This window comes from Salvelinus fontinalis, chromosome 13, assembly GCF_029448725.1.
Source record: "Salvelinus fontinalis isolate EN_2023a chromosome 13, ASM2944872v1, whole genome shotgun sequence".
NCBI classification, from domain to species: Eukaryota; Metazoa; Chordata; class Actinopteri; order Salmoniformes; family Salmonidae; genus Salvelinus; species Salvelinus fontinalis.
Genome location: NC_074677.1, coordinates 30,811,086 through 30,838,622, shown reverse-complemented (window position 1 = coordinate 30,838,622; position 27,537 = coordinate 30,811,086). Strand labels below are relative to the sequence as shown.

Here is a 27,537-nt window from a genome sequence, read left to right as displayed (position 1 = left end):
CTGGCTTGCTTCTGAAGCTAAGCAGGGTTGGTCCTGGTCAGTCCCTGGATGGGAGACCAGATGCTGCTGGAAGTGGTGTTGGAGGGCCAGTAGGAGGCACTCTTTCCTCTGGTCTAAAAAATATCCCAATGCCCCAGGGCAGTGATTGGGGACACTGCCCTGTGTAGGGTGCCATCTTTCGGATGGGACGTTAAACGGGTGTCCTGACTCTCTGAGGTCATTAAAGATCCCATGGCACTTATCGTAAGAGTAGGGGTGTTAACCCCGGTGTCCTGGCTAAATTCCCAATCTGGCCCTCAAACCATCATGGTCACCTAATAATCCCCAGTTTACAATTGGCTCATTCATCCCCCTCCTCTCCCCTGTAACTATTCCCCAGGTCGTTGCTGCAAAAACGTGTTCTCAGTCAACTTACCTGGTAAAATAACGGTAAAATAAAAATACAGATGCTCACTTTGAAAGTTTAAAAAAGATTTTGGACATGAGACTGATGTTGTCAGTTGGGAATATATAATTATGTATATTATAGGGAATATATAATGTATATTAAATGTTAATAATATAGGGAATAATAAGCTAAACTTCAGTGTGAGTAAAAAAATTCATAGGGCTGGCGTTAAATAGCCCTGCTATATAGTATAATAAAACGTTATGCGTGTATAGACTACTTATCTCTAGACTAATAATTCACATTTCCTGTTCTGCAGGGTTATTTCCCTTCTTTATCAAACTGGCTCAAATTAAGATCCTACATCTGTATGCAGATGACACCATCTATAGCACTGCTCCCACACTAGATGAGGCATTTCTCAAATTGCAGGAAGTGTTTGTTGTCCAACATAACCTCTTTCAGTTAAAATTGATCTGAAATGCAGAGAACTAATGGAATTCTCCAGATCAAGAAAGCAACCCCCTTCTCTGCCTCAGTCACTTTGCAAAATGAACCAATAGAGGTGGTGTCATTATACAAGTACTTGGGATTTCACCTTGATGAAGCTCTGTATTTTCAGCCCCACATTCAACAGCTCACTAAAATTGTTGCATTTATTTAGGAACAAGTCTTGTTTTTCATTTCAAGCTAGAAAATACCTGGTTGCAGCCACTTTTTGTGTTTGTTATGGGGTTAATTTGTACATGAATTCCCCAGGATCTTAACCGGAAAACACAAACTATCCAAAGAGACTCCATAGTGACACTGCACCTGCATGTCCCCTGTTCTCCCCCTTCTGCCCCCTTCCTAGGAGATGAATGACAACGCGGCCACCCTGTTCAGGAGCGGCGAGGTGAGCGACATGGAGGAGGGCATGATCATCATGAACGAGGCGGTCATCCCCTGCATGCACCTGATGAGCCGGCCGGACATGGTCAGCCAGGAAGACCTGGACACCATGGAGGCTGTACGCAGCCACTGGTGCTCTTACCTGGGAGTAGACCTGGATGGTGAGGACAGGTGAAGGGGAAGAGGTTTTTACTGGGCTTTATCCAAGCTGTGTTAAATATATGCAAAGGTATGTGGACATCCCTTCAAATGAGTGGATTCGGCTATTTCAGCCACACCCGTTGCTGACAGGTGTATAAAATCGAGCACAAAGCCATGCAATCGCCATAGACAAACATTGGCAGTAGAATGGCCTTACTGAAGAGCTCAATGACTTTCAACGTGGCACCATCATAGGATGCCATCTCTCCAAGTAAGTTTGTCACATTTCTGCCCTGCAAGAGCTGACCCAGTCAACTGTAAGTGCTGTTATTGGGAAATGGAAACGTCTAGGAGCAACAACGTCTCAGTCGCAAAGTGGTAGGCCACACAAGCTCACAGAACGGGACCGCCAAGTCCTGAAGAGGGTAGCGAGTGAAAGTCTGTTCTCGGTTACAACACTCACTACCGAGTTCAAAAACTGCCTCTGGAAGCAACGTCAGCACAAGAACTGTTCGTTGGGGGGTTCATGAAATGGGTTTCCATGGCCGAGCAGCCGCACACATGCCTAGATCACCATGCGCAATGGCCAGCGTCGGCAGGAGTGGTGTTAAAGCTTGCCACCATTGGACTCTGGAGCAGTGGAAACACATTCTCTGGAGTGATGAATCGAGCTTCACAATCTGGCAGTCCGACAGAGTTCTCCTGGCATCCGCGAAACCCAGATTTGTCTATCTGCCTTAGTTCCAGTGAAGGGAACTCTTAACACTATTGCATACAATGACATTCTAGACGATTCTGTGCTTCCAACTTTGTGGCAACAGTTTGGGGAAGGCCCTTGCCTGTTTCAGCATGCCAATGCCCTAGTGCACAATGAGGTCCATACAGAATTAGTTTGTCGAGATCGGTGTGGAAGAACTTGACTGGCCTGCACAGATCCCTGACCTAAACCAATGTGTTAGCATGTACAGTTGAAGTCGGAAGTTTACATACACTTAGGTTGGAGTCATTAACTCGTTTTCAACCACCACACAAATTTCTTGTTAACAAACTATAGTTTTGGCAAGTCGGTTAGGACATCTACTTTGTGCATGACACAAGTAATTTTCCCAACAATTGTTAATAACAGACACATTATTTCACTGATAATTCACTGTATCACAATTCCAGTGCGTCAGAAGTTTACATACACTAAGTTGACTGCCTTTAAACAGCTTGGAAAATTCCAGAAAATTATGTCATGGCTTTAAGAAGCTTCTGATAAGCTAATTGACATAATTTGAGTCAATTGGAGGTGGACCTGTGGATGTATTTCAAGGCCTACCTTCAAACTCAGTGACTCTTTGCTTGACATCATGGGAAAATCAAAAGAAATCAGCCAAGACCTCAGAAAAAATAATTGTAGACCTCCACAAGTCTGGTTCATCCTTGGGAGCAATTTCCAAACACCTGAAGGTACCACATTCATCTGTACAAACAATAGTACGCAAGTATAAACACCATGGGACCACGCAGCCGTCATACCGCTCAGAAGACACGTTCTGTCTCCTAGAGATGAACGTACTTTGGTGCGAAAAGTGCAAATCAATCCCAGAACAACAGCAAAGGACCTTGTGAAGATGCTGGAGGAAACAGGTACAAAAGTATCTATTTCCACAGTTAAACGAGTCCTATATCGACATAACCTGAAAGGCCGCTCAGCAAGGAAGAAGCCACTGCTCCAAAACCGCCATAAAAAAAACTACAGTTTGCAACTGCACATGGGGACAAAGTTCGTACTTTTGGAGAAATGTCCTCTGGTCTGATGAAACAAAAATAGAATTGTTTGGCCATAATGACCATCGTTATGTTTGAGGAAAAAGGGGGAGGCTCACAAGCGGAAGAACACCATACCAACCGTGAAGCAAGGGGGTGGCAGCATCATGTTGTGGGGGAGCTTTGCTGCAGGAGGGACTGGTGCGCTTCACAAAATAGATGGGGAAGAAACATGAGGGAAGAAAATGATGTGGATATATTGAAACAACATCAAGACATCAGTCAGGAAGTTAAAGCTTGGTCGCAAATGGGTCTTCCAAATGGACAATGACCCCAAGCATACTTCCAAAGTTGCGGCAACATGGCTTAATGACAACAAAGTCAAGGTATTGGAGTGGCCATCACAAAGCCCTGACCTCAATCCAATAGAATATTTGTGTGCAGAACTGAAAAGCGTGTGCGAGCAAGGAGGCCTATAAACCTGACTCAGTTACACCAGCTCTGTCAGGAGGAATATGCCAAAATTCACCCAACTTATTGTGGGAAGCTTGTGGAAGGCTTCCTGAAACAGTTGACCCAAGTTAAACAATATAAAGGCAATGCTACCAAATACTAATTGAGTGTATGTGAACTTCTGACCCACTGGGAATGTGATGAAAGAAATAAAAGCTGAAATAAATAATTCTCTCTACTACTATTATTCTGACATTTCACATTCTTAAAATAAAGTGGTGATCCTAACTGACTTAAGACAGGGAATTTTTAATAGGATGAAATGTCAGGAATTGTGAACTGAGTTTAATGTATTTGGCTAAAGTGTATGTAAACGTTCGACTTCAACTGTATCTCTTGCTCACCTGGCAGTCTTAACTGTATTTTACTCCTCTCATGGAAGCTCTAAGTCTTTCTCTCCCTCTCACCCCTTCCACTCCTTTTCAGACTCCCTACAGGAGAAGCTGGGTGAGTTTCTGCCCAGGGTTCTGGACTGCTCAACAGAGATGGTGGTTCTAAAAGATCCACCAACAGTGCGCTCCAAAGTGCCCCATGACCTGTGCAGCCGCCTGGCCGCCATCATGGAGTCTATCACCAACACCTCTGTGGTCGCCGTCAAGTAAGGTCAAGGGGTCAGAGGTCAGCTTCTGAGAATAAGTGTCAAGGCCCGTACGCCAGCCAACGACCGCTAACGTTTTTATCCTGATGTAGAGTTGACAAACACTGAATTTTTGCCTAGTATTGCAAAGCAGTTTTTTATATTACTTTTTAACGTGCTTTTACCATATTTTTCTAAACTGGAAAATGTTGTAGATTCTGAGTGACTTGAGGCAGAGCGTATACGCTCATATGATACTCACAGAGACATCAAGGAGAGTTGGAGAGATTTCTTTATTATGCATTATTAAGGTATTAGTGCTTTGAACCTATGCAGGTGTGCTTTAAGAAAGTGAAAACACAGAAAGAGTATTTTTATAGTTTCTTAGATATTTTACATGTATCATGATGAATTAGGATTGCCGTGAGCGTAGAAATTCAGTTTCCTTTGTCCAAACCTATCTTGTTTTGTATTATCTTGTTTATATATGTAAGCCTTTCCTTCCACTCCTCTGATTTCCACTTGTTTAAACCTGTATTGACGCTCAATAAACTTTCAAACTTTCTGTTATTTCTGTTGTTCTTTTCTCCTTGCTTTGCTCTCTAGTCTTCTTTTGTGTCTGTCCCCTTTTTTCAATCTATATTTCTGATATATTATGCAAACCTTTTTTAATCTATATTTCTGATATATTATGCAAACCTTTTTTCAATCTATATTTCTGTCTTTCACCTTACACCACCCCTTGTCTCTCTCACACACACACACACACACACACACACACACACACACACACACACACACACACACACACACACACACACACACACACACACACACACACACACACACACACACACACACACACACACAGAGAAAACAATATTGATTGTCCAACGACCAACTTAACATTTCTGTACTGTGCATTGTGTTTGTTGTTTATTTGTCACTTCCCATGGTGCCGTACTACTTCCTGTACAGCTCGCCAGCCCTGCTGACCCCATGAGAAGATAAACAGCTGACCTCCCTGTGTGAGCAGACGGAGGTGAGGGGGGAGTGTGGGACAGCCCCCTCTGGTCCGCAGCTGGACAGCAGGCATCCTGCCAGTTCGCCTTGACATCACTGGGAGAGAAACCACAGCACCAGCTTTACCACAAAAAGCCATCTCGCTTGTATTTATTTTTGATAGCTGCTTGTTATCTCTCCAGTGGAAGATGATCCCAAACTGAGAACAACTACTGGCATCTCTATTCAGGTATGGTTCAGTTTGTTGTCTTTCTTTTGGCAGTTAGTTATGATGACTCTCCTTAATGTACAGACATACATACCTCCATCCCTTACTTTCCCTCTCCGTTTGTGTTTGTATAGTTTCCCAGGTTGTTCTAGCACATTTCTTCTGGTGTTGGTCTGGTTATAAGGATGTTGTTTTAAGGTTGCAACTGAAAAAAGCAAAGAGTGAATTGTTTTACAGTATTATGTAACTTTTAGGAATGGGCTACACATCTCAGAATTGGTGAAGCCCATCTGTGTAAAATCAACACATTTACAAAGAAGATGTTGTTCAACATTAGCTGCACATCAAACATGTATTATCACAACTATTCTACAGATAAGGTGTAATGAGATATCTCTAGTTTTTCCTGTGCAGAAAAACATTTGGAGTGCAATTAGTACTGTTGATTACAATGCCTTGGGCAGTTCACGGTCTGCTGCACTCTGGAGTCAGAGTCGATATTGATGTGGTCCTGAAATCCTCCACGCAGCGCAGCACGTCTGCCGCTACGAGCTGTTTTTGCGGTCCAGTAGGGGAGATAGTGAGTGACAACACGAACAGAAACAGTGACAACAAGAAATCGAGATTTGCCCGGGGTTTATTTGGCCACATCTGGGCAAATCAATTATCTAAGCCCTCGTAAGTAAGAGTAAAACCGTAATCTCCTCATCCATCACCATGCGCCTTGGTTGTTACCAGATTAATTTAGAGGATCAATCGTAATCTCTATGGTTTAATTATATCCAGCAGAGACCGATGATATCACACGACGTAAGCCAGATTGGTACGATCTGAAAGTTGTTGGGGGCAGGGGAGGAGAGGGGAAGGAATGATATAAGAATGTATCCTGAGGAGAGGGAACCATCTGTTGAAAGAACACCCTCAGCGTATCAGAGATCTGGCATACACCCACTGACCCACAGCTGGATTTAGCCTACTAACAATCCCTGAACTATGAAATATGACTGTCCATAATCAGAATATAAGGAGTTAAGTTCCACCAGTATTACTTGGTGGAAGAGTTTCATTTAGTCTCTTTCCTCTGTAGTGGTGGTTGATAATTGTGTGTCAACTCTCAATCGGATTCTATTGCTTCAACAGGAACAAGAAATCAACTTTCTGGGCCCTCGGTAGTTCAACTGCCACACAGAGCACAGGAATCTACAGTAGTCTTGTTGATGGCTTTCAACATGATGTGCAGCAGGGTGACATTACACGAGCCCCATAACGGTGACTACAGGAGTCCTACGAGAATTGACCCCCGCAGGAACTCAATTCCACCAGCACAGACTCTCACAGCCAAACACCTCCCTAGACCACCCCCAGAATCAACATGCTTCACCCCATATCCAAAGAGGGTACCTATTGCAGAGTCAATTTTGTTCATTTGTGTTTTGGGATATTGTTCAGTGGGTTGTGTTGACACTGGATACTGTTTCCAACACAAATACATTGTAGATCATATATGTAATGTATGAGTCAGTCAATTAATTGTATTATTCAGGTTTAAAAAAAAAACATATTTTTTTCAGGTTGCAGCAAAATCCAACATGGCTTTGACAATGCTCCACTCCACAAGGATCTCTCTCATCCCCAGCTCAAATAACAACAACTATGACAACTTCCCAGTTCTCTCACCTGAGCCAACCCCCTCTGCATCCCCCCAGCCACAGCCCCAGAGCCCTGGCCCCCATCAGGTTGTTGCAGGATTGATCAGCCAGGAGGTAGACACCTGCCAGTACATCATCCCAACTGAGGAGCCAGCCACTTCTCACCGTGGATGCCACCTCAAGCGTTTCAGCTCCAGGTGGTACTCAGGCGCTCCCTTTGGTGGCCCCTTTGGTAGCACCCGTAGCTCCGCCCATGGCACAAGTGGTGAGAACAAGCCCCAGAAGCCACACTGCAAACTCCTATGTGACGAGAGGCCAAGTTATGGCACAGCCAACAAGCAGCGTCAGCGCTACGTCACCAAAGACGGGAAGTGTCGGGTCAACCTGGGCCCTATCGAGGACAAGAGCCGTTTCCTCTTGGACATCTTCACCACTCTGGTGGACTTGAAGTACCGTTGGTTCCTCTTTGTTTTCACCATGTGCTACGTTGTCACGTGGGTGGCCTTTGCCGAGATCTACTTCCTAGACGCCTGGCTGCGGGATGACGTGGCCCACGTCCACGACCCTCAATGGCAGCCGTGCTTCGAGAATGTGGACAGTTTCATCTCCGCCCTGCTTCTGTCGGTGGAGAGCCAGAGGACCATTGGCTATGGCTCCAGATTGGTGACGGCCAACTGCATGGAGGGTGTGGTTCTCCTCATGGCCCAGTCTATCATTGGCTCCATCATCGATGCCCTCATGGTTGGCTGCATGTTCGTCAAGATCTCCCGGCCTCAGAAAAGAGCCCAGACTCTGATCTTCAGCAAGCACTGTGTCATATCGGAGCGCGACGAGAAACTCTGCCTCCTCTTCCGCATCGGAGACCTGAGGGCGAGTCACATGGTGGACGCCAAGATACGAGCCAAGTTGATCAAGTCCAGACAGACCAAGGAAGGCGAGTTCATACCACTGGAGCAGTCAGAGATCAACCTGGGCTACGATACCGGAGGAGACAGGCTCCTGTTGGTCGAGCCACAGACCATCACACATGTCATCAACGAGAGCAGCCCCTTCTGGGAAATAGGGGCTGAGCGCCTGACAAGGGAGAGATTTGAGATCATCATCATTCTGGAGGGAATCGTGGAGGCGTCAGGTTGGTTAGCTTTGAATGTTAGAATGTGACCTCAAATTATATCTAAAATCATTAGAAAAAAATGTAATGCCATCATGTCTGTGACTGTAGCATAAGAGATAGATATGTAAAGATTAAACGTCTCATAAATGCCTTGCTGTGCAAAATGTGGGGGAAAATGTGGTCTCTTCTGTGTTGTAGGTATGATATGCCAAGCCAGAACCTCCTACACTGAGGACGAGATTCTGTGGGGCCACCGATTTGAATCCTGCATGTCTCTGGAAAAGGGGTCTTACCGGGTGGACCGTGGTGCATTTGACAAAACCTTCACAGTACAAACTCCCACCCTTAGTGCTAAAGAGAAGAGTGATGAAAAAGAAGAGGTCCTCTTTTAGATAATAGAACTGTACTATTCACACTGAGCAAACAGCCCTTGTATTAATAGAATTTAAAGGCCAAGTTCCCTGTGAATGCCCTTAGTTCCCTGCCCTCCCTGAGACAAACTTTCCTGTTGTCTCTAATATTGTGGACAAACATTCTTCAAAAGAGTAAGACTTATACATTCGCATGATAATCTACACCCTCAACCAGAATTTGAACTGTGTTTACAGGGACAGCATTCATGTGGGTGATTTACACAGAAGTTAGTGTAGTAATGAGTATGCAGCCATGACTCCGTGCTTTGTTAGATTACAATACTGTTTATGTGTCTGTGTGTCTAGTTTATAGTTCATAATGGATAGTTGTAGTTCATTACGCATACATTTGTAAACTGCTACCTCCCAAATCATAGAAATATGGAGCCAATCATTATAGGTGTTGAAACTGCTTCCCTCTTGTTTTTGTCAGGATTTTTGTTGTTTTGAAAGGTTAAATCTGTAGTCTGTTTTAAATCACAATGTCACATGTATTTCATAGTGATTGTGAATTCATGATGATGTAGTGATAAGGCCATAATGTTTCAAAATGTGATACATTTGAATGATGTCAGTGTTGTTCAGCTGTTATGTTTACTCTGTCCCTAATGTAAATGTATTACACATATCCGTCCTCTACAGTGCCTTAAAGTGTCCTCCACCAGTTTTCTAATATGGTTGCCTTTTGACATATTAAACTTTGATTTTTTTTCCTGACAAGTCATGACATTCGTCCCTCAAAAAGGGAATAATTATTTATAGGTTCCCCCTCAGTCTATCCAATATTTTTTGGGGGAAATACATCAAACTGATTTAATCACATAAATGGTCCTCTCATTGACAGACTACAACTCTACTGCTAATATATACTGCAGTTGCTGATTTGTTAATAGAATAGACAATAATAGATTATTTATTGTCCATTTGGTTCGAAGGTAAAGTCGTCTTCTGCCTATTCCCCAACACTCTCAGACATACACAGTTGAGAGGCTGTAGGGAGAAGGCAGACTGCAAGATATTTAGTCCTTTCAGTATTACTTATTTTTATTGCTTTTGTTTTGTTCAGTATTTCTCACTTTTAAATCGCAAATCTGGCCTAGGCGTGGACAGAATCTTGGGCATAGTGGAACTTTGCTTTTGATTGGTTTATGTGAGTTGGTTTCTTCAGCCTGCACAGTGCCTGAATGGTTTTGGTGCTGCTAGCTAGTTAGTCAGATGTTCTCCAAATCAAACATGGCGTCTTTCGTGACAGAAGTCCTTGCTAGTTCTGGTAAACTTGAAAAAGAAGACATCGCTGCTAAAATTAGCAAGCGATCACGGAAAGTAGAGGAAACTAAGGTAAACAGGCGAGTTTAGCTAGCTCACGTTAACTAGACAGCGAAATAACTAATGTAAACTAACAAAACAATTGGGCTAATTTATCACAAAAGCGAACAAAATCTTGGGTTTTATCGTTCGAAACCGTCTTGCTAGGCTGACTAGCCCAATCTAACTAGCTAGCGAACAAACCACGAGGATGACTGGACTAACTAGCTAAATTAGCTAGCGAATATTATCCCGATTATGACACGATTTGCTTTCTAGCTAGCTACACACAACAAAAATATAAACGCAACATGTAAAGTGTTGGTCTCATGAGCTGAAATAAAAGATCCCCTAAATTTTACATACGCACAAAAATCTTTCTCTCCAATTGAGTGCACACATTTGTTTACATCCCTGTTAGTGAGTATTTGTCCTTTGCCAAGATAATCCATCCACCTGATAGGTGTTGTGTATGAAGAAGCTGATTCAACAGCATGGTCATTACATAGGTGCACCTTGTGCTGGGGACAATAAAATACCTCTCTAAAATATGCAGTTTTGTCACAACACAATGCCACAGAGGGAGCAGGCAATTGGCATGCTGACTGCAAGAATATCCACCAGAGCTGTTGTCAGAGAATTTAATGTTAATTTCTCTACCATAAGCCACCTCCAATGTCGTTTTAGTGATTTTGGCAGTACGTCCACCTGGCCCCACAACTGCAGACCACGTGTAACCACGCCAGTTCAGGACCACCACATCCGGCGGCTTCACCTACAGGATTGTCTGAAACCAGCCACCAGGACAGCTGATGAAACTGAGGAGTATTTCTGTCTGTAATTAAGACCTTTTTTTTTTTTACCACAATTTGGTGATATCCAAATGGTAGTTACAGTCTTGACCCATCGCTGCAACTCCACTACAGACTCACTTAAGGTCGAGAGGCATGTATCCTCCGAATCACGACCCTGCCAAGCCACACTGCTTCTTGACACACTGCTCGCTTAACCTGGAAGCCAGACGCACCAATGTGTTGGAGGAAACACTGTCCAGTTGGCGACCGAAGTCAGCTTGCAGGCGCCCAGCCCTCCGCAAGTAGTTGCTAGAGCGCGATGGGACAAGGAAATCCCAGCCGGCCAAACCCTCTCCTAACCCATACAACGCTGGGCCTATTGTGCGCCCCCTCATTGGTCTCCCGGTCACGGCCGGCTGTCACACAGCCTGGGATCTAACCCAGGGCTGTAGTGACGCGATGCAGTGCCTTAGACTGCTGCACCACTCGGGAGGCTGTAATAATGCCCTTTTGTGGGGAAAATCTAATTCCGATTCTTGCTCCCCAGTGGGTGGGCCTATACCCTCCAAGGCCCACCCATGGCTACACCCCTGCCCAGTTTTGAAATCCATAGATTAGGGTCTAATGACTTGATTTAAATTGACTGATTTCCTTACATGAACTGTAACTCTGTCAAATTGTTGCATGTTGCGTTAATTTTTTTGTTTGTATAAATGTTAGCTGTAAATCTAATGTTAGCTTTCTAGCCACAAGGAGTCGCTGTTAGCCAATTGCTTGCTATCTAATGTTACCTTGGTGCCAATGCCACAGCTTTGTCTGTGGAAGCTTAGCAAGCTGACCACAGGCCAAGGATCATGCCAAAGTAGCTGTAGCAACCTAGCTTCTTGACAAGGTTATCTAGCAACGTGTTCTGAACAAGTTGTCTTAGTAAGAAGCATGGTAGTTAGGTTACTCGTGGCCATTCCACACTGAAACAGCTGTTCAGTGTTGAATGATGTGTCATGGTTGTCCTACCTACTCTGCCAACATTGAAAAATAATATATCTTGCTTTTTTATCAGGGGTATTTATGCAATATGGTATAGCTTTCAGACTCTTCTCGTCATTGCCTTATACTTTGATTATTTCCCTCTGATTATTTGCCTCAATCTCACTATCGGTGTTTCTCTCTATCTCCCCATAGGAAGAGGTATGTGACATGATCAACAAGAGATACAATGAGTTTCTACCCAGCATGCAGGGGGCAGAGGTACTCATGGGACAGGCTGAAGAGGTTTCTAAAGAAATTGATGTCCTCAAAAGCTGCATTGAGACAGAGGTAAGCGTCATGAACTGTTCATGAGTCATTGGCAATCTCCTTGTGTTTTTGGGAGGTGTTACCGAACTGACACGGTTGGCAGAGACATACTATTAAAAATAAGTGTATGTGTGTTTACAGGTGCAGCAGAATCTACATACAGCCGTGACAGAATATGCCAAGCTAAAGCAGCAGCTGGAGAGAAACACTACTGTCATTGCCATGCTCAGGCACCTAGAAGAGGTAGCTCACAGCTGTAGCCCTACAGGCTCACAGTCATGTACAGTTAAATTCTGTCTTGGGGCATACCATTGGAGAGGCATGCAAGATTCTTTTGTGTATATAAAGTGTATGTGAACACCCCTTCAAATTAGTGTATTCGGCTGTTTCAGCCACACCCGTTGCTCACAGGTGTATAAAATCGAGCACACAGCCATGCAATCTTCATAGACAAACATTGGCCTTACTGAAGAGCTCAGTGACTTTCAACGTGGTACCGTCATAGGATGCCACCTTTCCAACAATTCAGTTCGTCAAATTTATGCACTTCTAGAGCTTCCCCAGTCAACTGTAAGTGCTGTTATTGTGAAGTGGAAACATTTAGGAGAAACAACGTCTCAGACGCGAAGTGGTAGGCCACACAAGCTCACAGAACATGACCACCAAGTTATGAAGCGCGTACCGCGTAAAAGTCTGTCCTCGGTTACAACACTCACTACAACATTCAATACCGAGTTCCAAACTGCCTCTGGAAGCAACGTCAGCACAAGAACTGTTCATCGGGAACTTCATGTAGTGGGTTTCCATGGCCAAGCAGCCGCACACAAGCCTAAGATCACCATGCGCAATGCCAAGCGTCGTCTGAAGTGGTGTAAAGCTCGCCACCATTGAACTCTGGAGCAGTGGAAACACGTCCTCTGGAGTGATGTATCACACTTCACCATCTGGCAGACTGACGGACGAATCTGGGTTTGGCGGATGCCAGGAGAACGCTACCTGTCCCAATGCATAGTGCCAACTGTAAAGTTGAGGAGGAATAATGGTCTGCACAGAGCTCTGACCTCAACCCCATCGAACACCTTTGGGATTAATTGAAATACTGACTGTAAGCCAGGCCTAATCGCCTAACATCAGTGCCTGACCTCCCTAATGCTCTTGTGGCTGAATGGAAGCAAGTCCCTGCAGCCATGTTCCAACATCTAGTGGAAAGCCTTCCCAGAAGAGTAGCAGCAAAGGGGGGACCAACTCCATATGAATGCCCATGATGCTGGAGTGAGATGTTTGACAATCAGGTGTCCACATACTTTTGGTCATGTAGTGTATTTGTTTGGAGACGCTTTTCCCACTGTGGTCGGTGGACGGCTTGGATGAGGAAATCATTGTTTGCATTGCCCAGGAATGAATTAAATTGTTAGATGCTACCACCCTCCCCTCCAAATCAAATGGATGTCAGTGTTTCCACGCATACGTTAATTAACAATTGGATGTAATTTTTTTGTGGGTGACGCAAACAACGATTTCTTTATCAGTATGATCCACCGACTACGGATGGTACTCTTTGACTTGGGAAAAGCATCGCCAAACAGGCACAGGTACGGGTTGGCAAATATCTCGCAAGTTGGCTATATGTTATGGGCTACTCCCCACTGTAGCCCTAACCTGTTCCCCACTGATATCTACACATGGCCCTGTTAAACTGAATGGTGTTATTTATCATAATGCACAAATGTAAATGTCAATGCATTTTTACATGTCATACATTTTCTTGTTAATTTTTCTGTTCAATTTAGTTTCACATTGCAATGGAGGAGTTTCACAAAGCCCTACTGGAGAAGAAGTATGTAATTGCGGCCAAACAGTTAGAAAATGCCCGGCACAGTGCAGACTCTCTGAAGGCGTGGAAAGGCTCTGAGCTGCCCCTGCTGAGAGCACTCTGCTCAGAGCTCACTGTCCAGAGAGAGAACCTCATCTACCATCTGGGGGACGAGTGGAAGAGACTGGCCGTCTGGAAACTGCCTCCTTCCAAAGGTAAAAAGGCTACCAGGCATCATATAGATTAGGGTAGACCCTGGGCTGATGCTTGGCCTCATAAGTAGTGTCATTCTAGTGCAATTGTATTGAGGATAAGTAGGTTTCCTGAGGTGTGTCAGCTGCACTCCAAAGGGTACAACATGGAATCCTCCGATATAAATATATTATTTAAAATGTGTTTTGTACGTTTTTATTTTAAAGGCGGTAAATTGCACTTCATTCATGCCACCACAGACACTGGTTGTGTGTGTCCATCCATCCTTTCAGAGCCGACGGGGATGAAGTCGTTCCTGAAGACTGAGCTCCAGCTGACCCTGGGTGGGAGCAAGGAGCCCCAGCAGAGCCCTCCGCCTCTGCTCTCCTGTGTCCTCCAGGCCCTGACCATCCAGGGGGAACTCCAACACAAGATCAAACTCTTCAGTAAGACCCAGTGTCCAGTCAGTCAATGTTTTTCTTACTGTAAAGCTGACAGAATCAAATTATTTGAATACAGATCATTTTCTGTTTGAATTAGTCTGACTATTGAGTTTTAATAATCTGGAATGCCTCTCTGTTCTGTACATACACTGTGAGGCTGCTTCCATAGCATCCTGTTAGTCCATCATGAGACAGCCAGCCTCTCCCCACTCTAGGCCAGGTGCTGCTGAAGTACCTGCTGAAGCCCCTGATCACGTACCCCTCTCTGAACGTGGAGGTAACGGAGCAGCAAGGTGAGGGCACCCTGATCTCTCTCCAGTTTGCCGAGACCCCCGATGAGCACCCCAGCCCCTCACAGGTCTACACCAAGGTCCTGATGGTACTCAAGACCTTACACACACACCTGCTAGGTAGGCACCCTTGCTAATACTCCTAATTGTTGGTCATTTAGCGCTGGTCGAGATCCTTTAGTCATAGAAAATATGAAACCAGTTGCTATGCCAGCCACCATTTCAGAGCACTACCATTGGCCCTATAACGACATGTATCTTTTGCTTTGCAGACGTATCAGTTGGTGAGAGAAAAGTGTCTGTGATACTCGGAGACCTGGTATGGCAGGAGATGTCTCATTGCATCATCCTTGAGTGCCTCCTGTACTCCATCCCAACCAATAGCTGCCAGCTTGAACAGTACAGTGCAGTATGTATCAAATGCTAACCAAGTACTCCAAATACACCTCTATACACTCAAATGCACAAACAATTCATTTTAAAGGCAATACAGTCGGTTTTATCAAAGAGATACACATCCCTATATTTTTGGAACTAGTGACTTGATATAGAACAAGGAGACTTCTTATTCTGTCATTCATTAATATCACCATGTTTGTTCTCACCCCTAGGTGATCAAAGAGACGGAGGAGTTTGAGAAGTCCTTGAAGGAGATGCAGTACCTCCGAGGAGACTCCACCGAGCTGCTCAAGTATGCCCAGGACGTCAACTGCCACTTTGCCAGCAAGAAATGCAAAGACGTGATCGTGGCGGCACGCAAGCTGATGACCTCCGAGATGCACAACACCGTCAAAGTGTGTTATGTTCTCCTGCAGTCTATCCATGGTCTTATCTTTGTGGTTTCTAATTATTAAGTACACTGACAATAGCCATACATCTGACACCTGATGTACACAGTATGTGGTTTGCTTTCCACTGCAACATGTGAATGCATGTTCTAAATCAGAACATACAGATACCCAGAGAAGAAAATAAATGCAGCTGGGACAGGTGAACTGCTTTGCATCTTGAACTGCAGGTAAATGCACATAGGTTATACTCGAATGTACTTCTAACATAATTTCCTGCCAACAGATCACCCCAGATTCTAAGCTTTCCGTCCCCATGCTGCCCAGCCCTGGCTCTGGAGACATCAAGGGCAAGCAGGGGGCCAAGAAGCTTGAGGCGTCCAGGTTGGAGAACGAGAAGCAGCTGGGTGCGCGGACGCTGTGCCTGCCTGTGTGTCGCATCAGTGAGTCGGTGCAGCAGCTGATGGAGCTGGCTTTGCACACACTGTCCGAGGCTGTGGGAAGCTCCAGCCAATGGTACGCTCTCATGTTACGCAGCACCATGTTACCCACTGTCACTGCACATGATGACATGATATTAACTCTTCAGCTTTAGCCCAGTGTTTCACTAAAGTTGTTTGTGTTGCAAAAATTACAAATGTTTTCCTTCTCTAATATTTGTCCCTCAAAGTGCTACCCAACTGTTCTTCACAGTGCGGAATATATTCCAGCTATTCTATGATGTTGTGCCTACATACCATAAGTGAGTATATTCAGTTGTCTTCTTCTTTTTTAATGCTGTTTATGTATAATCAATTTCAGAATGAGCATTTCCTCCTCTCTGTCTCACTGACTTCTCTCTGTCTCTCTGCTCTCCAGAGAGAACCTGCTCAAGTTCCCACATCTGGCGGCCATCCAGCACAACAACTGCATGTACATCGCCCACCACCTGCTCACCCTGGGCCACCAGTTCAGTCCACGCCTGCCTGACCCCCTCAGTGAGGGTGCTGCCACCTTTGTGGACCTGGTGCCCGGCTTCAGGAAACTGGGTAAGGGAAGGAGCGTGTCCCATGGCTCGCCCAGCATTAGCATGGCTACACACTTGATGGGCTTTTGTGGAGGTTGAGCTGTTTTTTTTATTTCCAAAAAGGATAATGAGACCTGGGAGATATGAGTCAATCATGTTCTAGCGACATCTCAACGCCAAAGTAGATGAAAAGCGAATGTACACTTCTAGCTCTGACTAGCAATATTCCCCAGGCGCTCATTGCTTCCTGGCCCATCTGAACGTCCAGAGAACAGAGATGCTGGAGCGTCTCTCCACCGCACGCAACTTCTCCAACCTGGATGACGAGGACAACTACTCTGCAGCCAGCAAGGCCGTCAGGCAGGTCAGTGTTCAAGTAAACCGGCAATATCGCTGGAAGAGATCTACAATTGTGAGTATGATAACTGTAGCCACAAATATGGAATTATATCTGTAGTATTTTAAAATAAGTTCTCTCAAAGGGCAACTATCAGACAGACATTCTAAAATGGTGAGTTAAGCATCAGTTAAAGGCATTGTTCAACTATTTTTTTTAAGTAAGCATGATTAGCATAGCAGGAGGCCATTCATTTTTGGGACAATGCTAATTATGCTAACTCCTGGCTGTGGTAAAAGTAAACGAAAGATTATTGTGGATGCTGTCACTACTGGCCTACAGACACAACCCAAGGTAAGAGGAATTTGACAAAAACATAAATGTTGGCTGAACTATCCCTTTAAGATTCAGATCAAAAGTTAGCAATGCTTGGCTTGTATCAAATGCACTAACAATTCTTATAGGATGGGGTCACTGTTCCATTACTGAAAATTGATTGTTTCATTTGCAGGTCATCCATCAGCTGAAAAGGCTGGGCACCGTCTGGCAAGACGTTCTACCAGTCAACATATACTGTAAAGCCATGGGGATTCTCCTCAACACCGCCATCTCAGAGTTGATTGCCAAAATCATGATGCTGGAGGTGAGAGCAGGCTCTTATTTGACAATGTAGCTTGTGTTACTGCAATGATTTTACAGGGAGCAAATATAGTTCATCTTGGTTGAATGAGTGGGCTTCCTCATCCCATGGTTTCTATCCTATTTGGCTCTTTAGGATATCTCCACTGAAGATGGGGAGCACCTACAAATCCTCTGTCAGACCATTATCGAGGAAGGACCCCTGGTGTTCATTCCACTGCCTGAGGAGAACAAGAAGTACCAGGAGGAGGTACCCATTTACGTGAAGAAGTGGATCACCTTCAAGGAGCTGGTCATAGTGCTGCGAGCTAACCTGCAGGAGATAGTCGACAGGTACAAAAATGAACTTCTCAACTTGTCAAATCACCATTAAGCTATTCATTTTCATAACAAATTATGACAACCACAATTCCAAAAGTGAACACACGACTAATTTATATAATTTACTGTTTCTTATTTGGATTACTTGTGTGTACACTTTTAGAATTGTGGTTGATGTTTGATTGGTATACCACTGAGTCCTCTAATTGGTTGATTTGTCCTTGTTTGCTGTCTGAAGGTGGGCGGAGGGGAAAGGGCCACTGGCGCTGGAGTTCTCTAGTTCCGATATGAAGAGCCTAATCCGAGCTTTGTTCCAGAACACTGAGAGGCGGGCGGTGGCTCTCACCAAAATCAAATGGACTCCTTTGCTCTCTTGCAACAAACGACCCCAATAAGCTGTACCACTTTCCTTCACTGCTGTAGAAAACAGTGTTCATTAATGTCTTTGTTCAAGCCTAGTTGTGAATTTAAATGCAATATATGCCATTGTATATGATAAAACAGCATTTCAAATACAATGTTGTGTCCAGCTTCTTTTCAAAAATATTTTAAGATGCAATATGCAGAAATCACTGCCATTCCTGGTTGCTAAAATTCTAATAGTTAACCTAATTTCAGTTTGAGACAAAAATATCAAGTATATTAAGTCATAAGTCATTTTGGTTAACCCAAAACTAGTCTTGCATAATTGGTCAGCTGCTCCATTAAGTTCTGGGTCCATAGATGGACGAAGAGATGCAACACGTTTTCGTTGCAAAAAGCTTTGCAACAGACCGAACGTTTTGCAATGAATCTGACTAATGACCTACATCTCCCATATCCCTCTTGCGGTTTCATTAACGTCATATTTATGCGTCTACGTGCATGTCTGCTTTTCAAACATTGAATTCTCCTCCCAAAAAAATTTACCATGGAGAAGGGCAGACGACCAAACCTGTCCCCTAAGAAACAGATGGGGAAGAAAAACCCAACCGACACCACTGATCCTGTGAAGAACTTCGAGCGATGGAAGAAGAAATACAATATGACAAAAACAAGAGTCAAACAGGAGAAAATACAGAAAAGGAAACCTGAATGGCAGGTGGAGAAAGGTATTCAACGGCTTGTCAACAAATATAACGAGGTTAACAACGTGTATGTTTTTATCCTACGAGTTAGGGCGAGGCTAGCTAGCTAACGTTAGCTGGCGTAGATGGCTAGGGCCGCATTCTGCAGAATTGAGATCAACCTCATGTAGAATAAGGAATCACATCGGCTCTATTTATGGCATGTCTACCTGCAACGTTGGAGAACGTCTGGCAACTGAACATGTCCTAGGACTGTAAATGAGATATCTAGTTAGTTATCACATCTTCAGTCTTATCAAAGCAATCTCCTGTCCCATAAGTCATTTTAGGAAGTCCTAGGTTGCTTAACGATAGCTAAAGTTTTGCTGTTGACAATGATTTGTATCATATCATTACTTCTGGGGCAGTGTAGACAATGCTCCAAGAATACTCTGTGAGGTAAACGTAAATTGGTTATGAAATGGCATTGACTGCTTTTGCCATTAATGCAATGTGAACCAACGGCAAACATATTATACCATTGACAGTATCTTGTTTGGGATTGACAGTTTTGTTGTTTACCCCAGGTCTAATGGAAGCACAGTATCGTCAGCCCACAGAAATACAGAGACAGACAATTAGCTTTGCATTGCAAGGTAAAGATGTTCTGGGCGCTGCAAAGACTGGTTCTGGAAAAACACTGGCCTTTCTCATTCCTGTGAGTAGCCAATTGTGTTCTATCTCAATGCAATATTGCAAGCTGATATGAATGCAGATGCAATGTGCATCCATTATTTCAAGCTATTGATGGCATGTCATTGCCTTTCACATGTCTTGGTTTCATTTCCAGGTATTGGAATGTTTGTATCGTCAGCAGTGGACAGCAATGGATGGCCTGGGGGCCCTCATCATCTCCCCCACACGAGAGCTGGCCTATCAGACTTTCTAGGTGTTTCGTAAAGTGGGCAAGAACCATGAGTTATCTGCCGGCCTCTTCATTGGCGCAAAGGTACACTATTTACTTTCAAGTACCTGTATTTGTTGATCATTTCATGTTGGTTTTGACACCACTGTTGGTGGTGTTTGAAAGGAAACGTTTTGTTCCCTGTTATTCCGTTGGATTCTGCAACCGATCATTGATTCATTTAGGCAAGGTAAAAGGACCCCCCCAGACGAAATTGCCGCCACTATTTTGACATTTCTTTTCCTAGAGAGGAAATGAGAGGACATGCACATTTAGGTTACTTAGGCTACTTATATATACACTTAGGCTACTTACTTATACATACTTAGGCTACCTATACATATAAGGAATTTCCACATGGAGTTGATAAAAATCAACAAATAGGGCACTGATCACCGTCAGTCTAGCTAGCTAGCTACAGTATCTTGCTAACCTTATCAAGTTTTATTCGCCGTATGTACAGGGTACGCATGGTATACTTTGTCCAACAAAATGCTTAATTGCAGGTTCCTTCTTGACAATGCAACAACAAGAAGTAATGAAAGATATTACCAACATAAAGTAAATGGCAGTATAATAGAATAAACATTTTAGCATAAGAATGGTACAGGAAGGCACAATTTATAGTCCAATATTTATACATGTATTGGGGGGAAAGTGTATAAATTTAGCAGTATAATAAGAGTCTGGTAGGAGCAGTTGTGATTGTGTGTGTGTGTAGCATAAATGTTTATACTGAACAAAAATATACATGGAACATGTAAAGCGTCAGTCCTATGTTTTTCATGAGCTGAAATAAAAGATCCCAGAATTTTTCCATATGCACAAAAAGCTTATTTCTCTCATCCACCTGACAGGCTTGGTATATCAAGAAGCTGATTAAACAGCATGATCATTACACAGGTGCACCTACTGCTGGGGACAATAAACGGCTACTCTAAAATGTGCAGTTCTGTCACACAACACAATGACACAGATGTCTACATTTTGGGGATTGTGCAATTGGCATGCTGACTGCAGGAATGTCCACCAGAGCTGCTGTTTTTGAATTTAATGTTCAGTTCTCTACCATATGCCTCCAACGTCATTTTAGAGAATTTGGCAGTACTTCCAACTGGCCTCACAACTGCAGACCGTGTGTAACCATGCCAGCTTAGGACCTCTGACTTCTTCACCTGCGGGATCGTCTGAGACCAGCAGGCCGGACAGCTGATGAAACTGAGCAGTATTTCTGTGTGTAATAAAGCCATTTTGTGGGGAAAAACTCATTCTGATTGACTGTCAGGCTCCCCACTTAGCCACGCCCTTGCCCAGTCATGTAAAATCTGTAGATTAGGGCCTAATTATTTTTATTTCAATTAACTAATCTCCTTATATGAACTGTAAATCAGTAAAAATGTTGCATGTTGCGTTTTTATATTTTTGTTCAGTATATATCTGTGCATGCCTGAGTGCATGTGTGGTAAGGTGAGGATAATCAGAGCAGGTGGTCAGTCCAGTTCAAGTGTTCAGGAGTCTGATGGGTTTCAGATACCAACTGGCTCAGAGACCATCTGCCCGACAGTTAGGGAGAAAATGGCTCGTCTGTGGGGTCCTTTGATGCTGTGTGCCTTAATCAGGCACCATTTTGAGTAGATTACCTGGATGGGTCTGACCTATCTTTGACTTCGCCATCTATTGTTATCTCAGGTTTTGGCATCTTCCATAAATTGCAGCCGACAATCTGCCATAGAAATAGTTAGAATAAGACGAAGCTCTGGTAATATGGATAACTATTGAAAGCAATGTTCCCTCTGGGTTTTTTTCGGCACTGAGCAAATTTCAGGTCTGCTGAGTGCAAGCTTCAACGTTGTGAAAATTCTGTGGAACTTCTGGCACCCGTTTATTGTGAACACTGAGGCTGTACCCGCTTTAAGTTACCGTTATAACAGTGGCCAAGTAGGGCACTGACTATTTTGATCATAATGTATCGCTATTAGTGGTCTACCATCTCAAAAAATGGAGAAAATGCATCCTGTAACATTTAACATGGAAATAGCTGTTCTATCATTCAGCCTACAGTAGCAGCCAATGTGTGGTGTTCAATGTAGGCCTACATTCCGTGAGACTTTTGGGAAAAAATATGCAGGGCTTGACATTAACCCGTTTACCCACTTTTCCTTCAAATAAGGAGGTTACTGAAGATGTTTGATTCAAGAAACCACTTTACAAAATAAATGTAATTATTATTCCAATACCATATTACAGAGAATCAGACAAATTATGCTACCCTCTGCCTATTGGCTACTTAGCTTATTCAAACCTCTCTCAAAATACAACACTGTCCCTTTAAGACATAAAAAAATTAACTCTTTACCTGACTTGCTTTTCAAAGATGACTAGAAATGTACACGTTTTGTGCTTTTGTAGGAAGCAACCCCTCCCTCATAGCTGACTAGAATTGAGCTATAACTGGTCTAATAACTCACTAGCAAAGAATATGAACAAATATGCACACGTGGCTACATGCAGCTCTCGCTTTGATCTCAAAACAAAAACAAGCATATCTACGCGCAACCACTGGTGCGCCTAAATAAAAATTGCAGGTTGCACAGCAAAATATTTGGGTGCATATGTGAGTAAAATGGTCACACTGTAGAGCCCTGCAATGACTTTGTTATAAACTCAGCAAGTGAAAAACAGTCTGAATTGAAAATACTTGTGGAAGGTGATGTTTGAATTCAGTCGGGATTTCAATGAGTCTCCGGAGCTACTCGTAGATCATGTGAATGTTATTACTCAGCGATTGCAGGGTGCTTACATTGATTGCTTATATCGGGACAAACTGACATCCAGTATTTGGTATGAATACGGGAAAGGCAAAAGTGGTCCGGTACATGCAACAAATACGAGCGTTGTCATGGATGCTCTGTGAAGTGCCTAGCCCTTCTAAAGAATGACGTGTCACTGTGCAGCCAGGTGCTGATTGATAGTGTGGTTTCTTTCCCACTAACATAGAATGTTTTATCGGAATGTCAGCGAATTCAATCCAGTCTTACACTTTGATCATACAGCGCTTGCTTTATGCTCTTCTGTAGCTTTTTCGATGAGCCTTTGCTGATAAGCTGGTTTAGTGTTTATGCTGCTGTAATGGCTTTGTCCTCGATGTTGAAGGTCATTTATTATATGGTATTAAGGAAGGACAGGCTACTGCAGCAGAGGAAGAGATGAAAGAGGACTCTGTCAGCCTTGTCAGGGCTCCTCAGGCAGTGCACATCAGTGTTTAAACTGCATTTTACCTGAGACCTGTTAGGAGTGAAGCTGGTATGGCTTCAAATAGCCTACTATTTGTAAAATCACTAAAGTTTTGAAAATTATTTCAAATTGTTGCTTTTTTTAACCCAGGTCTGCTGCACAATGAAATGCAACCCCAGCTTTAAATGTTAAGGCACACACCACCTTAGTTCTTTATCCTCTGTAGCAACAAGACAAACATAAACGACCTGAAAGAGGCCAATCTAAAAACGTCATGTTTGTGTGTCCATGTAGCACGCCGGCCAGACTGGAGCAGAACTACGTGGTGTGTGAGCTGCACCAGAAGGTCAACATGCTCTTCTCCTTCATCAGGAGCCACCTGCAGAAGAGAGTAATAGTCTTCTTTGCCTGCTGCAAAGAGGTGAGGCACTGCTAGTTCGTGTAAACGTTCCTCCATTTGGCTTATTTTGGCTTCATGGTCTAGTTGTAGTCTGAGCTGCAAACATGAAGTCTCTTTCTCTCGCCATCCATAGGTGTAATACCTGTTCCGGGTCTTCTGCCGGCTGCGTCCAGGCATGCCCATCCTGGCCCTGCATGGGAGGCAACAGCAGATGAAGAGGGTGGAGGTCTACAACGACTTCATCAAGAAGAAGAACGCTGTGCTTTTCGCCTACAGACATTGCAGCCAGAGGCCTAGGTAGTGCTAACACTTCAGCAGTCTAGTCTTCAGACTAGCTCAATGTCTTTAGTCAGTAGGTACAGAGATACCGTTTTGGGGCACAGCTCAAACGCTGCACCTAAAATGAAAAATATTTACTGTTCTGATACGAGGCAGCAGGTTCTTCACGGCTGGTGGTGAATAATTGTTACGTCCCCCCCACTTTGCAGACTTCCCTGCTGTGAACTGGGTGTTGCAGTTTGACTGTCCAGAGGACGCCAACACATACATCCACAGAGTGGGACAAACCGCCAGGTAATAACCCCTCTCTAGCCTTACCTGGAATAAAAGGAAAGACATTAACTGTGTGCAGTCTATGCACCATCTCCTTGAAGGGCATGTTTTCATTGTATATGGAGAATGAATGAAAATGTACATACTAGGGATTAACATGGGTAACTGGGGTCCTGGGCAGACTCTTTACATTTTCCGAAAAATGTTTGACAAGACCTGTGAAATTACAACATTTTACCACAATGTCGCCACTAATGCAATTCTATAAAATGCACATGTGCAGCATCAGATTAGCAAATAAAAATATTATGCCACATTATCTAATCAGGTTGTTGCATAGAAGCCTTTAGCCTAAAGTATTTACTTCACACAAAGTAAAAGCACACGCACAATTGACACTTCTGTACTGCACACGCAACACAAATGCAGTTCAGAAACCCTACAGGAAACTCCTACAGTATAGCCGATAAAAGATGTGCCTCTTTGACCTGTAATTGACTCTTCAAACAGTCACATGGTCCCGTTAAGAGGCCTTTTATTTAAACTATATCTCCCAGTCATCTATGAGCTGATCTGCCACCTGTATAATCATAAACTCGAATTTGCCAAATATAGGACATAACCTAGAACTAATGACAGAATATCTAACAAGCTTAGCATATTTGGTTATATGACTTTTGTGTTTGACCACCGTTACAAAGTTTGCTGTTTTCAGGTTGTGTTCTTAGCTCTCTGTGTTGAGAGCCTACTGGTGAATTGAGGAACATAACACTCAGAATTTATGAACGGCCTGTTTCGCAGTTCACAACAACATCATTGGCGATCAAAGATAGTTGCTCTTATCAATACTAAATATCAGTTTCATTTGCTCTGAAATCTTTACATAGTTGCGCAGCACCCATCTTATTTGCGGAGAACCCTTGCATCGTGACCCTATCTTGGTTTAAAATGCTTTAAATTGGCACTTCCGATTTCTATTTCCTGATATTTCCTGGGAGTCTCGTGATAAATACATTTTTCCTCTTTTGAAACTTGGTAGACTTTCGGAAAAATATTAATCCAACAAATTTTGTTTTTCCAACAGTAGTTTTAAAGTAAAGTTATCACAGTGAAATGCTGATTCTTACAGGGACACTGCCATTTGCACAATGTACCCACAAGACACCATTACAATTATTGTATAGAGTGCAACAGTTAAGTTCCTTCTTATAGAAAATCCATTATCCTATCATCACATATCACAATAGTTGACCTACTCACTAGATGGCAGTGTTGTATGGTCCACCTCTCACACCACCTCTCCCTGTGGCCTACAGTTTGCACATTATGACCTCGAGTGTTAACACCGACTGGCTTTCAAATATGTTCCAAAGCTCCAAAATCCAGCAGTACCTACTTTACTGTAGGTGACACATGATGCTGTTCTGGTTTTGTATTGTTCTCTGTTAGTACAATGGTGAGTTGGTACCATAGCAGTTTGCCCAGCTGCAGTGCTGACTCATGGGGGTGTGTGTGTAATCGCACTCCAATAGCACCCGGGAGTTGCAGCAGTATGTGTGTGAAAAAGAGTGAGTATTGGTGTAAGAGTGAGTGTGTGTCTAAGACAGACGTTACTTATTTGGAGCTCTGTGCAGCTGTGTCAAAGACGCACACTTAATGACAGCAACAATGTACGCACGTCTTAAACAGTCAGGATGTGCTTTGAGCCACTGCGCTGCTACAGTGTGTATTGCAGTTAGTTCAGCAGTCTGTTTAGTGAGCTGCTTAAACCTCTGGGCTCCTAATGTCACAATTTGAAGCTTCTGAGTTGCCATACCTCTTGATAAAACTCTTGCTTGTCGGTTCTTTTGTGTGAACTAACAGGACTGAAGGGGAATACTTTCTAGGCTTACTGCGATCAGGCATCTGTTTGGGGTCTTTGCAGCATGCTGCTGCTGTTGGAGTAGGTGTCAGAATGATTCAGTTCGACTGGCACCTCCCTGAAAAGACCTTCACTTTTAAAACTAGAAAAAAAGAAAAAACGGTAATAGTACTGTTTGTCCATTTTGAGGCGCTATAGCCAGTGTACTCTTCTTCAAAATATTAAGAATTCATCTAAGATGACTCAAGAAATGTCATTCATTTTGAGGTTTTTGCACAGCAGATCTTGGGCGTCCAATTTTACATCTAACATCTAACTATATGATGATAACTATATATATGTTTGGTATAGTATTTCTCAAGTTAACAAATGTGCATGAAAAAAAAAATTATCTCGTAGAATGACAAACACTTAATTGAATCTTTACTGTTGACCAATCACCCACAAAGGGGCATAAACTTCGGACACGGACTAGAGAATGGTGCACTTGTGATCCATATTTTAGGGTGTTCCTGCATGTGGCCATTCCTGCATCTGCAGGAAGCCCTCTTTAAACTTCTAGTTGTCCTAACTTAAAAATTGACCAATAGAATTATAAAGCGGGGTTCTTGCATATGCAGGAATGCCCACATCCAGGTAGCCTAGTGGTTAGAGCGTTGGGCCAGGAACCGAAAGGTTTCTGGATCGAATTTCTGAACTGACAAGGTAAAAATCTGTCGTTCTGCCGCTGAACAAGGCAGTTAACCCACTGTTCCCTGGTAAGCCGTCATTGTAAATAAGAATTTGTTCTTAACTGACTTGCCTAGTTAAATAGGCGGGAGCGAAGGACACTGTGTGCTAGCTTAGCCACCTACTTCTAAGGAGGACTCCGGTACACAGGAGGCTGGGACGACAGTGTGTGCTAGCTAGATAACTATCAAGCGAGCACAGTGTCGCTAACTATCAAGCGTGCACAGTGTCCTTCGCCCCCACCTGTCTGGCACGATTTTCTCCGGTACACAGCAAGCATGAGGCGGGGGCAACGTGAGCTAGCACGTGGGAGGCGGGTACGACCGGTAGACAGTGTCCTTCACCTTAAATGGTGGGGAACGCCTCAAATTGCGGGAACGCCTCATATTGGGGACTTCCGTTGCACACTTGACCGACTTGAGAACACCCTTGCCTAAGACCAAAATGTCATCATAATATATGCACAGACTGTTTGAGCTGGGAACACCCCACTAGCTGCCTGGTATTTTGGAGTAATGTGTACTATTGCAAATAGAGTTGTAGCAGCTGCCAATGTAGCATCAGCTCAGCCTCTACAGCTTTGTTTCAGTCTGTCTGTTTATCTCTCTTTCTGTCCTCAAAGTCTGACTCTGCATGTATTTCACAGCTCTTCTTGGTGAGCTGAAGAATGTAGCTCTCTCCCCGCCACCTTTCTGTCTTGCAACCCATCTCTCTCCCTCTGTGTCTGTGTCTCTGACTCTGAAACCATGACCCTCATATAATCATAAAGGACTTCTTTATGAAAACCATGATGAAAACAAGTCCATTATGATCCATTACGTTTTCAGTCCAAGGTGGCTTAGCAGTTCAGACGTCTTT

The 27,537-nt window shown here is 43.6% G+C and overlaps 3 protein-coding genes and 1 pseudogene across 11 annotated transcripts in view; all 4 read left to right on the top strand.

Annotated features, from left to right (window-relative positions):
- The window catches only part of LOC129868433 (ubiquitin carboxyl-terminal hydrolase 28-like), a 34,704-nt gene extending 29,872 nt beyond the window's left edge, over positions 1 to 4,832 (top strand). For all 7 annotated transcript variants that reach the window (XM_055942403.1, XM_055942404.1, XM_055942402.1 and 4 more), the window contains exons 25-26: positions 1,242 to 1,440; positions 4,112 to 4,832. In XM_055942403.1, the coding sequence (XP_055798378.1) occupies positions 1,242 to 1,440; positions 4,112 to 4,287 (375 nt within the window). In that variant the 3' untranslated portion in view covers positions 4,288 to 4,832. The remainder of the gene's footprint in view (positions 1 to 1,241; positions 1,441 to 4,111) is intronic.
- A 538-nt stretch (positions 4,833 to 5,370) lies between these two features.
- On the top strand, positions 5,371 to 9,553 carry LOC129868434 (G protein-activated inward rectifier potassium channel 4-like). The gene is made up of 4 exons (XM_055942405.1): positions 5,371 to 5,514; positions 6,634 to 6,890; positions 7,065 to 8,274; positions 8,455 to 9,553. The coding sequence occupies exons 2-4, from the start codon at positions 6,711 to 6,713 to the stop codon at positions 8,646 to 8,648; spliced, it is 1,584 nt and encodes a 527-aa protein (XP_055798380.1). The 5' UTR covers positions 5,371 to 5,514; positions 6,634 to 6,710; the 3' UTR covers positions 8,649 to 9,553.
- A 99-nt stretch (positions 9,554 to 9,652) lies between these two features.
- On the top strand, positions 9,653 to 18,411 carry LOC129868427 (centromere/kinetochore protein zw10 homolog). Of its 3 annotated transcripts, none has more exons than XM_055942395.1 (15): positions 9,653 to 9,819; positions 11,951 to 12,085; positions 12,206 to 12,307; positions 13,855 to 14,092; positions 14,330 to 14,515; positions 14,728 to 14,922; positions 15,075 to 15,211; positions 15,414 to 15,596; positions 15,877 to 16,106; positions 16,261 to 16,332; positions 16,449 to 16,618; positions 16,830 to 16,960; positions 17,445 to 17,576; positions 17,709 to 17,905; positions 18,132 to 18,411. In XM_055942395.1, exons 2-15 carry the CDS (start codon positions 11,966 to 11,968, stop codon positions 18,286 to 18,288), a joined length of 2,250 nt encoding a protein of 749 aa, XP_055798370.1. In that variant the 5' UTR covers positions 9,653 to 9,819; positions 11,951 to 11,965; the 3' UTR covers positions 18,289 to 18,411. The 3 variants fall into 3 exon arrangements, with proteins under 3 accessions (XP_055798370.1, XP_055798369.1, XP_055798368.1); XM_055942394.1 differs by lacking the exon at positions 9,653 to 9,819 and adding an exon at positions 9,826 to 10,007 and having other exon boundaries at positions 14,363 to 14,515; XM_055942393.1 differs by lacking the exon at positions 9,653 to 9,819 and adding an exon at positions 9,826 to 10,007.
- A 183-nt stretch (positions 18,412 to 18,594) lies between these two features.
- Positions 18,595 to 27,537, top strand: part of LOC129868428 (probable ATP-dependent RNA helicase DDX10) — a 49,210-nt pseudogene continuing 40,267 nt past the window's right edge.